This window comes from Gobio gobio, assembly GCF_949357685.1.
Source record: "Gobio gobio genome assembly, chromosome: 20".
NCBI lineage: Eukaryota > Metazoa > Chordata > Actinopteri > Cypriniformes > Gobionidae > Gobio > Gobio gobio.
This window is the reverse complement of record NC_137113.1, coordinates 4,781,017-4,795,500: the sequence shown is the minus strand read 5'-3', so window position 1 is coordinate 4,795,500 and position 14,484 is coordinate 4,781,017. Positions and strand designations below refer to the sequence as shown.

Here is a 14,484-nt window from a genome sequence, read left to right as displayed (position 1 = left end):
TAATATAGCATATGAGTTTGAAATAATATAGTTAAATTGTTTTTAATACAACAATAATACTTTTATAGCATATGAGTTTGAAATTATATAGTTAAACTGCTACAAATAAATGAAAAGCTAAGATGATTTAGCTAACCTGTACATTGCTACCTTCTCCCAATTCAATGGAAACATGAGTTCCTCCATCCATCCATCCATCATCTTCCGCTTATCCGGGGCCGGGTCGCGGGGGCAACAGTCTAAGCAGAGACGCCCAGACTTCCCTCTCCCTAGCCACTTCCTCTAGCTCTTCCGGGGGAACCCCGAGGCGTTCCCAGGCCAGCCGGGAGACATAGTCCCTCCAGCGTGTCCTAGGTCTTCCCCGGGGCCTCCTCCCGGTGGGACGTGCCTGGAACACCTCCCTGGGAAGGCGTCCAGGAGGCATCCGAAATAGATGCCCGAGCCACCTCAGCTGGTCCCTCTCGATGTGTAGGAGCAGCGGCTCTACTCCGAGTTCCTCCCGAGTGACTGAGCTCCTCACCCTATCTCTAAGGGAGCGCCCAGCCACCCTGCGGAGAAAGCTCATTTCGGCCGCCTGTATCCGGGATCTTGTCCTTTCGGTCATGACCCACAGCTCATGACCATAGGTGAGGGTAGGAACGTAGATTGACCGGTAAATCGAGAGCTTTGCCTTGCAGCTCAGCTCCTTCTTCACCACGACAGACCGGTACATCGACCGCATTACTGCAGAAGCTGCACCGATCCGTCTGTCAATCTCCCGTTCCATCCTCCCCTCACTCGTGAACAAGACCCCAAGATACTTAAACTCCTCCACTTGAGGCAGGAACTCTCCACCCACCTGAAGCTGGCAAGCCACCCTTTTCCGACTGAGAACCATGGCCTCGGATTTGGAGGTGCTGATTCTCATCCCAGCCGCTTCACACTCGGCCGCAAACCGTCCCAGTGCATGCTGAAGGTCCTGGTTAGAGGAAGCCAACACGACAACATCATCTGCAAAAAGCAGTGACGAAATCGTGTGGTTCCCAAACCGGACACTCTCCGGCCCAAGGCTGCGCCTAGAAATTCTGTCCATAAAAATTATGAACAGAACCGGTGACAAAGGGCAGCCCTGCCGGAGTCCAACATGCACCGGGAACAAGTCTGACTTACTGCCGGCAATGCGGACCAAGCTCCTGCTCTGGTTGTACAGGGACTGAACAGCCCTAAGCAGGGGGCCGCCGACCCCATACTCCCAGAGCACCCTCCACAGGATGCCACGAGGAACACAGTCGAATGCCTTCTCCAAATCCACAAAACACATGTGGACTGGTTGGGCAAACTCCCATGAACCCCCCAGCACCCTGGAAAGGGTATAGAGCTGGTCCAGTGTTCCACGACCGGGACGAAAACCACACTGTTCCTCCTGAATCAGAGGTTCCACTATCGGCCGAATTCTCCTCTCCAGTACCCTGGCATAGACTTTCCCGGGGAGGCTGAGAAGTGTGATCCCCCTATAGTTGGAACACACTCTCCGGTCCCCCTTCTTGAAAAGAGGGACCACCACCCCGGTCTGCCAGTCCAGAGGTACTGTCCCCGACCGCCATGCGATGCTGCAGAGGCGTGTCAGCCAAGACAGCCCCACAACATCCAGAGACTTGAGGTACTCAGGGCGGATCTCATCCAACCCCGGTGCCTTGCCACCGAGGAGCTTTTTAACCACCTCGATGACTTCAGCCCGGGTGATGGACGAGTCCACCTCTGAGTCCCCAGCCACTGCTTCCTCAACGGAAGACATGTCGGTGGGATTGAGGAGATCCTCGAAGTATTCCTTCCACCGCCCGACGATATCCCCAGTTGAGGTCAACAGGTGCCCATCTCCACTGTAAACAGTGTTGGTAGGGCACTGCTTCCCCCTCCTGAGGCGTCGAACGGTTTGCCAGAATCTCTTCGAGGCCGACCGATAGTCTTTCTCCATGGCCTCACCAAACTCCTCCCAGGCCCGATTTTTTGCCTCCACGACTACCCGGGCTGCAGTCCGCTTGGCCTGCCGGTACCGGTCAGCTGCCTCCGGAGTCCCACAAGCCATCCAGGCCCGATAGGACTCCTTCTTCAGCTTGACGGCATCCCTTACTTCCGGTGTCCACCACCGGGTTCGGGGATTGCCGCCTCGACAGGCACCGGAGACCTTACGGCCACAGCTCTGAGCGGCCGCAGCGACAATGGAGGTGGAGAACATGGTCCACTCGGACTCAATATCTCCAGACTCCCTCGGGATCCGGTCGAAGTTCTGCCGGAGGTGGGAGTTGAAGATCTCTCTGACAGGGGGCTCGGCCAAACGTTCCCAACAGACCCTCACAGTACGTTTGGGTCTGCCGGGTCTGTCCAGCCTCCTCCGCCGCCATCGGATCCAACTCACCACCAGGTGGTGATCAGTTGACAGCTCCGCCCCTCTCTTCACCCGAGTGTCCAAGACATATGGCCGAAGGTCTGATGACACGACCACAAAGTCGATCATCGACCTCCGGCCTAGGGTGTCCTGGTGCCACGTGCACTGATGGACACCCTTATGCTTGAACATGGTGTTCGTTATGGACAAACCGTGGCTAGCACAGAAATCCAATAACAGAACACCGCTCGGGTTCAGATCAGGGGGGCCGTTCCTCCCAATCACGCCCCTCCAGGTGTCACTGTCACTGCCCACGTGGGCGTTGAAGTCCCCCAGTAGAACGACGGAGTCTCCAGTCGGAGCACTTTCCAGCACCCCTCCCAGAGACTCCAAGAGGGCCGGGTACTCCGCACTGCCATTTGGGCCGTAGGCACAAACGACAGTGAGAGACCTATCCCCGACTTGAAGGCGCAGGGAAGCGACCCTCTCGTTCACCGGGGTGAACTCCAACACATGGCGGCTGAGCTGGGGGGCTATAAGCAAACCCACTCCAGCCCTCCGCCTCTCACCATGGGCAACTCCAGAGTGGTAGAGAGTCCAGCCTCTCTCGAGAAGTGTGGTTCCAGAGCCCAAGCTGTGCGTGGAGGTGAGCCCGACTATCTCTAGTCGGTACCTCTCGACCTCCCGCACAAGCTCAGGCTCCTTCCCCGCCAACGAGGTGACATTCCACGTCCCTAAAGCCAGATTCCGTGTCCAGAGATCGGGTCGTCGGGGGCCTCGCCCTCGACTGCTGCCCGATTCACAAAGCACCGGCCCCTTACGCTCCCTCCTGCAGGTGGTGAGCCCACAGGAGGGCGGCCCCACGTGACTCATTCGGGCTGAGCCCGGCCGGACCCCATGGGGGGAGGCCCGGCCACCAGGCGCTCGCATACGAGCCCCAACCCCGGGCCTGGCTCCAGGGTGGGGCCCCGGCTGCGCCATGCCGGGCGACGTCACTGTCCTTGGTGTAATTGTGGTCATAAGGGTTTGCCTCTCCTTGAACTGTCACCTTATCGTGGTGGAGAGGTTTGAGTACCCGAATGATCCTGGGAGCTATGTTGTCTGGGGCTATATGCCCCTGGTAGGGTCTCCCAAGGCAAACAGGTCCTTGGTGACGGGCCAGACTAAGAACAGTTCACAAACCCTTATGAGTTCCTCCTGCCTCAAAATTTAGGAACCTGGAAAAGTCTTGAAGGCCTCTGGGTACTTTCTCCACTGTCAAAACAAAGTATGGCAGTTGGGATTGCCCCATTACTCTTGCAAGGGTAAGTCCACAAGCTCCTGGGTATCTGAAAATTTGTCCATCAAATGTATGGTAGAAACCCAGGCCTTCAACTGAACATGTAGCATAACTGATGGGTCTGCAGCCCCTCACACCATTATGGAGTCCACACACCTCTGCTGGACCACACTGGTGATGATAACAGATCATTGACCTGCTACTGCAAACACATTGTCTCCCACAGTCCTCATCCAAAACAACTGATTGTCCCTCAGAGTAATAGAAGCCCTCAAATGTGCAGCCACAGTTCACTTGAGGCACACATTGTCCAGCACTGAGGACGTACCCATCATTACACATACAGCTCTCCTGATTGGGCAATGGACAATTTATTGGGGCAGATGGGTTGCTGCAAGTTGCAGGACAGCTTGTACCATGAGACTCAAAATGACTGTGACTCTCAGGGCATATGATTTCTGGAAATGGAGGGCAGAAATTAGAAAATGCATCAAACTCTGCATCTCTCACCTTGCACAAATATTTCAGTTATATACTGAAATGCCAAACTTACTTGTAATAAAAAAAAAATAACAAGGCACTTACCACAAAATTCTGGTTGTCTCCACTGTCTTAGTTGTACACCCTGTTGTTGGCATTGAGCAGAATACACACTGAGAGCCTGGCACAGAATAGGCTGGTACCCTCCTCCTAAGCAAAGATCATAGACACAGTTTTCTATGTAGGTCTGTGGTGAAAAAACAGAGTGGCAAGATGCAAAAGGCCCTGAAACATCTCCTAGGATTCCACAGTGGTTTGTGTCACTGTAAAGGCTCATTTCACTGCTGGTACAAACTGCACAAGCGAGACCTGTGCATCTGACATCATGGCATTCAGGATCTGTGTCCCCCTCTACCTTCCAAGAGTTGGCAAAGTCAACATCCGAGCTCAAGATCTCCCCGGAGACTGAACGGAAGTCATCTTCTGGGTGTAGGTTATAGTTCCCACACAGACCACATGTGGCATTCTGGTAGTCATAAGGTACAGAGATGGTGACATAGCTGTATGCATCATAGGTCACTAGGAGACCAAAATCTGTGCTGATGGCCAAGGAAAAACCTGACTGATAGACTTGGATGGATCCATTGTTGAGGGTGAATGGTGTTGCTATAAAGGTCCCGTTAACCTTGGCAATGTAAAAAAATATAATATGGATGGATGTAATATGGATGGATGGCTGAACTGAAATCAACATCACAGCAATACAGTGATAATTACCTTTGCCTCATAATTGTGATCTTTGACCAATTCAATTTCTTCATTATAGACAAATACTCTGACCATCCGAGTCCATGACACATGTGTACTCCCCCGATGCTCATTTTTGCCCTCAATGCGATAGTATGGTAAACCATTTCCACAAGCCTAAACAATGATACAAATTCAGAATCAGTAAAAGACTGTACAATCTCTTCTACAATAAATAGAAAGTTAGCAACATTACTATCATTACTAACCTCAGACAGAACATACGTGCAGGTTCCTTGAAAGTGAAATATCTGATTGTCAAAGGTGTAGTAGTGAGGATCACCGGAGATGGTGCATGTTTGTCTCTGAATGTTCTGACAAGAGTATTGGAAAGCTGCTGGACGACAAGCTTGGGAATAAGTGCAGGGCTCAAAGCTGCACTGGATGCCTCTTCTGGTACAGGTGCATCTCTGCTGACAGGTGTCATCATTCCAGAAGGAATCTCCCAGCTGCACTGGAAAACCTATAACAAAGAGTTTATGAATATACATATAAAAAATCATTTGTGTAATTTCTACATGGTATAATCACATTTGAATAGGTCATTCATAGTCTTCCAGCAAATAGCAAATACTGCATACAGTCAGGAAAACAGTGTTACCATTCAATTGACAACCCCGTGTTCCATGATCTGTTCTGAAGGCCCATCTGCCTGGCACATTGACATTACTGCTGTTTGGTAAGCTTGTGATGCCATTCTGGAGTGATCCAGTAATTGAGAAATGGTGACTTGAGTCAATGGTGTCATAACCAGCCTAATGATAAGGAAGACATCCAAATGTCTGTTAGTTAGTCATAAACAATTCAATACATCATAACAATGTCATCTTGTGCATACCTGTACATATCGTTGCGTTGAAGCGATTGCACCATAGTTCATTACAACAAACGAGAGATGGCCATTTGAAATCAAAACCACTTGGAAAGATGTTTCCTGAAAAAAGATTTAAAAAAAAAATTTCTTTGTAAAGCGAAGCAAGAAAATGTAGTAAACTCGTTTCTATTTTTCAAATGGGCACATGGAAGTCTCCATGGTACCAAACTGTGCTACTTACTGTTCCTGAATTGGAAAAGTATGCAACTCTATCCCATGTTGCAACAAAGACCCATGAAGCAGAGAAACTCGAGTCAGGGAAGTATTGGTTTATGTCTTGGGTCGCCTGTGTAAGGACATTACCAGAGGTGTACTGTTGATATGAGATAACACCATTCCAGCTGTTGTCAATATCTGTCCAGAAAGGAGCAATGAGGTCTTTCCCTCCATAAGCTGGGAACTGGTTTGGACTGTAGCTGTGCCATGCCCCATCAAAAGTCAAGTGTCCATTGTTGTTAACCTGAAATAAAAGACATTTGATTATCATGTGCAGGATTCTTATAAAATATGAGATACTGTTTATAACAGCAATTTAAACTGCAGTGAACTGTCACTTTCCCATGAACTTTTTCTCCAAGAGTACAATGTTTATAGACAAAGGATTTAGACACTCCTAATCTAAGATCCTCTCATATCAGATTCACTTACATAAATTTGGTTGTATGTTTGCCCAAAAAATATGAATGGCTGCTGGAGGTATATAACAGATGAACTCCCATCATCACTGCGTCCATTCACTGAGTCTCCAGTTCCAAATGGATAAAATCGCCTTGTAATATTTATGCCAATGTCTGAGAAAAAAAAAAAAAAAAAAAAACAGTATTGAAATTGTATTAATAATGTCATAGACAATTTAATTTACCTTAGTGTCCCCATCATAATATTTGTATTCTCTGCATAATGAAATGCATATGATACAGCACTGTGGCCATATATCAGCATGGCTGTGATCACCTTTGACCTTGTGCCTATGGCTGAATCAACTTAATATAACTCTTAATATAATAGCCTATATGCCTTTACAACTTATTTTAAATTATTTACATGCATCACAAACACATGACATGGATGTGATTTGCTCATTATACATTAAAGGGCTACTTCAGTGATTTAGCATTAAGCTTTGTATCAGAAGAAACCCGGTAGCATATTAAAATTATGGTACTTTCCCCCCTCATATGCCCCTGAGACGAGATAGTTATGCATTTTATTTCTGGAAAAAATTCTCCGATAATGCAAATATCGTCATTTTGCGTCATCTGAGGATTTTTTGGCCAGAGGCTAAAAACTGCAGCCAGTAGAAGGAGTTAGTTCCGCATGTAATCAACCCGCCCACAGGGGAGAGATCTCACTCACAGAATGTAAATGCGCATGGCCACTCGGATCGGGCATTAATAACGGAGCGGTGCGGAGCAATGAGTGTTTCAACTTTTCAATGCATTCCTATGAAAGTTTAGCTTCCATATGCGATCTGAAAACTTTTAGATTAATTCTTTTGAAAGTTAAACCTCCATATGCGATCTGATAACTCGCCAGACTGAACACGCGCTGAGAATGACTGCCGCGCTTACCTCAGCTATGCTCAGCTCTTTGCTGTTGTGATGAATGAAATCTGACTCCTGCAGCGTTTGTCCCATGACTTTCGTTCGGCTCACTCACGTTTTATTGAAAAGATACGTTCAGTTTTTAATTTTAGTGTTTATTCTCTAACTGAACAAAATGATTGTATTATTATGAAGATCAAAACGACAGCGCGGGCAGTGTAGGGAGTGGCCTCGTAGGGCAGTGAAGCAAGTTCATTCTGGGAGTTGTTGTCTTTCATCCACATGAGACACAAATACATTATCTTTTCTCAGTCTAGAAGGCACCAAATTCAAAAATAAAAAATAACAAAACATAAATGACCCAGTTTAAATACACATTCATCTTCCCAGCACTGAAGTCAATACTTTAATCAATACTGTATTTTACCAGTCGTAGTATACATGGTTGTAGTTTCTGTTGTTGTAGTTTCAGTTATGGTTGTCTCTGGTGTGACAGTAGTAGTGCTAGTGTTCATGCTGCTTGAATCTGAAATAAATTATAAATATTACATAAAAACAATTATCTCTTACATAAACAATGTGCACATGTAAGTATATTTACCTGCACAGTATACCAAACTGCAGGTAGTTGGTCTCACAAACTCATAGACATAATAATCTCCTGGACAGGCTTTGACTTTAATGGGATTGGATCGGAAAAAGCAGCAGTTATTAAACCAGTGACCGCAGACGTCTCGAGTGACCACTCCATCCTCAACTGTTGGATGTCCTCCGTTCAGCCACAGTGGGGCATCAGTGCCACAACTATACTGATCAACACATGTGTCTGGCATCTGAACGCTCTGACCCTGAATGAAGAGACGGTACCAGCCGTTCCAGCTGACCCAAGCGTCACACATTATTTGAGAGGAATGTTGATTGTTGGTGGCTCTCCATGAATCATTCAGGACATTGTAGTTGTAGCAGGGGTCCACAGGGGGAGCTGTTGTCATGGAAAAATTAGAACTGAATGAATGAATGAATGAATGAATGATAGACAGACAGATAGATAGTGTAATACTGTTCTTTATTATGGGAAGAAGGAGGCCGGCGAACATTTAACAACTTTAATAAATGAATAAACAAAATTAAAGTAAATGCAGGCAGCCCCTCGTGGACGACTGCCACGCACACACACAATTAAACATCAAACAAAACACAACGTAAAGTCCTGGCCTGGTCCTCTCTTGTCCTTCACTGGTGTCGCTTGTCCTTGTATGCCTCCGAGCTTCCTCATGAGAGGACTCGAGACCGGTGTGCCTCATAGGTGACCTCATTCTCATTCTCATGCCTCATTCTCAATCACACACCGGTCTCGCTTGCTCCTCCCGCGTCTCTCGCTCGTCCACCTAGCCACACTTATGTTCTCTTCTGACTTCAAAAGTCACTACCAGGAAATGTAATCTTAGATCATATGGGCACATCATGTATGATACAAATGCGAATTGTTTTCGGTGAAAGTGCCTTTAAATTTTTTGCTCCTTTTTTCTGGTATAAATTGCAGAAACAGCTAAAAATTTTAGTATCTACCGACAATATCACAGTTTAAAACTAGGATAAAGGACAATATGGAAGGGCTTCAGAGGCTCTGCACGATCCCAGCCGAGGAAAAGCGTCTTATCTAGACAAATCATTGGCCATTTAAAAAAAAAAAACATATATATATATATATACATATGTACATATGCTCGACTTCTGTGTTGTGATTCTTCACGGCGCATGACATCATCACGTCGGAAAGGTCACGCATGATGTAGGTGGTAAGTACTGACCCAGTATTAAAAAAAATGTGCAAAGACTAAATCAAAAGCCCTTTACAAAAATAAAGGTAAAACAATGATGTCGGACGATTTTAAAGTTGGAGGAGAACATGAGTGTAATACAACATTAAGTGAAGTTTTTACATTATGAGCTGCTGCAAAATGTTAATGAATGAGTTTTAGAAACACTGTTTTAGTTTTCACTTTTGAAAGTTACAGTTCTTCACTTTGTCTAAAAATGCATTCTATGTTAACATTTTAATATAGAGAGTTTGAATTGGATGATCATTTGTGAACTTGTGAACAAAAAGATGCTCATGAGAGTTTATGAAGGAAGCAGACAATAATTTACCAGTGCTTGTGATTGGTGGAGTAATGGATTCAATGGATGAGATTGGATGAGTCTCTGTTGTTGTAGACGCTGATGAGATGGACTGGTTTGAGGCATCTGGCATTGGGAACATTTTATATCAGCAGCAATCATCTTCAAACTAAATGAAAAGTAAATGGCAAAAGATCATATGAATAAATGTTCACCTGCACAGTAAGCTCCGCAAACTGGTGGCTTGACAAACTCATAAACATAGTAATTTCCTGGACAGGCTTTGACTCTTATAGGGTGGGATTTGTAATAACAGCAGTCACCACCTAAGGAGATACAGACCTGACTGGTGACCACTCCATCGTCCAGCTGTGGGTGAGGGCCATTAAGCGACAGTGGATGGTGAGTGCCACACATGCCTCTATTTACACATGATTCTGACATCTGAGCATTTTCACCATTATAGAACAGCCTGTACCAGCCATTCCACTCCACATTATAATCACACGTGCCATAATAGTAATTGTTACTATAGTAAGAGTGGTTGGTGGATCGCCAAGGCTCATCCAGACTGGTATAGCTGTAGCAGGGGTCAACACTTGGGGTGGTGAAAGATACTATTAAGGAAAAAATAGAAATAAAGCATTATAAATTGCAGACTAAATATATTAAAATTAACAACACGAATATAAATCAATACCATTTATGACAAGCATGTCAAAAATAAAGATGAATGACTGTACCTGCACAATATACAGGAGCTGGGATTGAAAGAGTCGGTCTTGTAAATTTGTAGACATAATAATTTCCAGGACAAGCTTTGACTTGGATTGGGTCGGATCTGTAGTGACTGCACTGATCATTAAGGGAGCCGTAAATTTCACGAGTAACAACTCCATCTTCTAGCCGAGGATGAGAGCCACCAAGCCACAGAGCACTATAACCTCCACATGACATGAAAAACATACACCACTCAGGCATCTGAGCACTCATTTCATTAATGAAGAGTCGATACCAGCCATCCCATTCTACATGAGTGTCATCGTGATCTGATATGTATCCATACACAGAAAAGTAATTGAGTGTGCTTCTCCAGTGGTTGTCGAGTATGTTGTAGTTATTGCACGGGTCATCATCTGTTAGTGAGAGATGATGAGATTAAAACAAAAACAGTTCTATTTCAATGAAGAACTTCACAAGTGCAAATCTGAAACAATGAAAATCAGTAATAATCAAAGATTCTTAAACCATTCATATACAATGTGACTGTGTAATAGTGAAAATGTTTATGCATAAAAATTGCAATTTAAACCGTAATACAAATCTTTAATAAAAATAGAAAATTTTTTAACACACATATATATATATATTATTTACAACTTACTCAAGGTGATGGTGGATCCAGTGAATATATCTGGACTCACAGTGGAAACTGCCTGTGAAATAGTGCTGACATCTAAAAAAGAAGGAAATGTTTGTCATGACAGAAATCATTTTAAAAGGTTTGAAATACTTAAATGAGAAAACCACAGTACCTGTACAGTATCCAGTACACCCAAATTGTGGATTCACAAGTTCATAGACATAGTAATTGCCTGGGCATGCTTTCACTCTGATAGGTCTTGTCTTGTAATTACAGCAGCCTCCCCAACTAGTCCTTCCACAGACCTCCCTGATCACCACTCCATCCTCTATCTGAGGGTGAGGATCACTGAGCCACAGACTATAGTATGTGTTACAGGTGAATGAACTAACACAAGTCTCTGGCATCCGGATGTCCATTCCATAGTAGAAGAGCCGGTACCAGCCACTCCAGGAGAAACGTTCATCACAAATGTTATCTCCACTTTCATTGTTGGCTCTCCAGGGACGATCCAGAGACTCATAGTTGTAGCAGGGATCACTGCTGATGCTTTGGAAAACAACTGTCAAGGAGTTTGCAAAAGTATTATAAAAAAATTATGTTTATATATATATATATATATATATATATATATATATATATATATATATATATATATATATATATATATATATATATATATATATATATATATATATATATATATATATATATATACATACAGTATATATAGGGGTGTGACGAGACACTTACCTCTCGAGATGAGAAACGAGATTGGGTTCACGAGAACGAGACGAGACAAGATTTTTACATAGTATTTTTAAGAAATCCTCAATGATGAAATACATGACTAGAAAAATTGTTTCCAGGTGAATTTGAAGTGTTTTTGTAAAGAATGTCATTTCAGTTCTACTTTCTTAGTATGAATTATCATATGCAGTAAAAGACAACAAGCACTGTAAAGGTTTTGCCAAAAACTAAACTGACTGGCTTCTGTCCTGTATGATTGTCTCTTCAGACCTCAGAACTGCACATGAGCTTCTTTTGACCTCCTAACTGAAGTCCTTCCCACAAATGTATCATAGATATTAAGTGCAAACAATAACCATAATACCAAAATCCAAGTACTCAATATTCAAAGTGCAAATAGAGACCACCTTTTTCTTCAAGGATGATACAGAGCTAAGAGATGGTTCCAATGAGATTATATTGGGAGATATTCGCCTGCCTCAGGTAGCCGCTTTCAAACAGTGGTAACGTATTGAAATCGCATTTGAATGCGCGCTCCCGTTTACTTTCAATACTAATTTTACGATCGTGCGTACTCTGTGAATAGGGAGTGGTGATGCTGAATGCACATTTTAAAATATAAGTCTGACGCTTCTGCTGCGTAACGAAATCTCCGCCACTGTGCGCTCACAGTCCACTAACATGTAACACACATCATTCATATATATATATATATATATATATATATATATATATATATATATATATATATATATATATATATATATATATATATATATATATATATATATATATATATATGATTTTGATATTATTGTGTTTATAAATTATTGTATTTGTAATATGAAGTTTGAGTATATGGAATGAGACTTGAATATATGACATGAAAGTGCAAATTTGACAGTACGTAATAAATTATGTATAGATAGTTATATCTTTATTAACAGAGCAATAGCCTTCTGAATTCCATGACTTCTCTGAAATTTTCCACTGCTTTGTTGAACTAGAAAACTTTTTTAGCAACATCTGGTCATACTCCAAACAACACAGACAGTTTGGAGTTTACATCCCATCATATATGATAAGCAGAAACTGTGAGGTTCACCACATTCAGTTCTCTGAGATGAAATAGTGAATTAATTTCTTCATTACGGGCCAAGCCCAAAAGTGGCTGTAGCCCCTATTGTATCTGTTGGTTTACAGTATTCACACAGTATATAATACAGTATTCAGTTTTTTTCACTACTCCAGAATTTTTTGTCTTATTGGTGAAAGTTATGATGTCGCAAACTTAACGAGGTCGACCCAAAATTGGTTCCAAGGCTGTATCTCGGGCTAACTTTGATCAATCAAAACAAAAATTGGTATGCTTCATCGGACACATGATCTGAGGGTCAGCATGTCCTGAAGGTGCCTGAGAAGTTTCAAAACAGTGCCACCTAGTGTTCCAGACATATACGTTTTTTTTTTTTTTTTTTGCAAAAACACATAACTTTTGAAAACAAAGTTCAAAAATTAGATTATTTTTAATATCATTGTGTTCTGTTGTTTATGCCTATTCCAACAATATCTCATTTGTCATTTTCCAAACATGTGCCTGTCCACCATATTGCATTTTTTTATTACTTATTGTATTCAACAAGACTTTGTTAACAAGTTTATTTATTTTACTAACATGTTATATTAAAAGAGGGGCTTGTCTTGTTTAAAGGTTTTAAGAAGATAAGAAAAAGGGGTTCAACCTAACTGTCAACTATATTTAAGCCCACCGGCAGCTATAGTTGCTGCAGTGTATAGTTGTCATTTTCATTTTGTAAGTATATATATATATATATATATATATATATATATATATATATATATATATATATATATATATATATATATATATATATATATATATATATATATATATATATAATCGTGACGGTCTCTAGAATCATCCAAACAAAATAATTCTTACAAGAGATCAATATACACTTAGTCAAAAGTCCAAGTCCAACTATAGTTGCCGGTGGGCAAATGACTTGTAAGTACAAATAATGGGGAAATGGGGTATACTGTGTTATCAGGTTAATAAATTAAGATGTTTGGTCTTGTTTAGTGCTTTTTGCTTTCATAATATCCCACCTAAAACATTAACCCTTTAACTGACATCTCTTCTGTACAGTAGACCTTAATTCGATAGGGGAAATGATCATATTTTATGATATTTTGTCTTGTAAGGGCCAAAATATTGAGGACCCTTCATCCAGTTTGGAATGGATGCATTTCATTCTAATCGGTCAAGGACCCTCATTCTTTTTATGACTAGTAGCTTACGATTCCATTATAATGTGGAAATTCAAAGAAGTAATGAGTATACATTTACATTATTATATGAAATCACCTACTGCAGTCAGCCATTGCATACTATGGGACTATTTATTTTTTTATTTTTGTAATTTTTCATCATTATAGTAATTTTTAACTTTTTAATACACAACTTTTTAATACACAATGCTCTGTTAGTGCAACTTAATGGCTGCACTTTTTTCTGCACTATGTTCCATCACTTTAAGACAAATGTATTTGTTGTTTGTTGTATTTTCATATTCAACAAAATAATACATTTATTATCACAACATATTTTGATTTTGCATCGAATGTTCTTCGACTTTTATACATAATACATTTGTTTATGAATAAAAATGGATCTGAATAAAGATTTATCTGTTGCAAACAGTTATTTTGAGTAAGATGCCAAATGTTCTCCTCCTAGTCAAATTTGACATTGAAGAGGTGCTTACAACATATTTGCCCATTCAAATAAGATTTTCAAGAAAAAAAAAACCTAACACCGGGGGAAAATAAATGCAGAACATGTTCACATAGGACACTATTAACATGACTATATGCATG

At 42.2% G+C, this 14,484-nt stretch overlaps 1 protein-coding gene across 1 annotated transcript in view; it reads right to left on the bottom strand.

The window, feature by feature from the left end:
• LOC307143779 (alpha-tectorin-like) overlaps positions 1-14,484 on the bottom strand; it is a gene marked incomplete at its 5' end in the record, with an annotated part of 45,040 nt that overhangs the window by 10,869 nt on the left and 19,687 nt on the right. The window contains 14 exons of the mRNA XM_079845540.1: positions 3,548-4,102; positions 4,230-4,809; positions 4,902-5,048; positions 5,141-5,380; positions 5,513-5,686; positions 5,770-5,865; positions 5,987-6,265; positions 6,454-6,596; positions 7,777-7,875; positions 7,951-8,331; positions 9,686-10,087; positions 10,214-10,606; positions 10,855-10,926; positions 11,006-11,395. Coding sequence (XP_079701666.1) covers positions 3,548-4,102; positions 4,230-4,809; positions 4,902-5,048; positions 5,141-5,380; positions 5,513-5,686; positions 5,770-5,865; positions 5,987-6,265; positions 6,454-6,596; positions 7,777-7,875; positions 7,951-8,331; positions 9,686-10,087; positions 10,214-10,606; positions 10,855-10,926; positions 11,006-11,395 — 3,951 coding nt within the window. The remainder of the gene's footprint in view (positions 1-3,547; positions 4,103-4,229; positions 4,810-4,901; positions 5,049-5,140; positions 5,381-5,512; positions 5,687-5,769; positions 5,866-5,986; positions 6,266-6,453; positions 6,597-7,776; positions 7,876-7,950; positions 8,332-9,685; positions 10,088-10,213; positions 10,607-10,854; positions 10,927-11,005; positions 11,396-14,484) is intronic.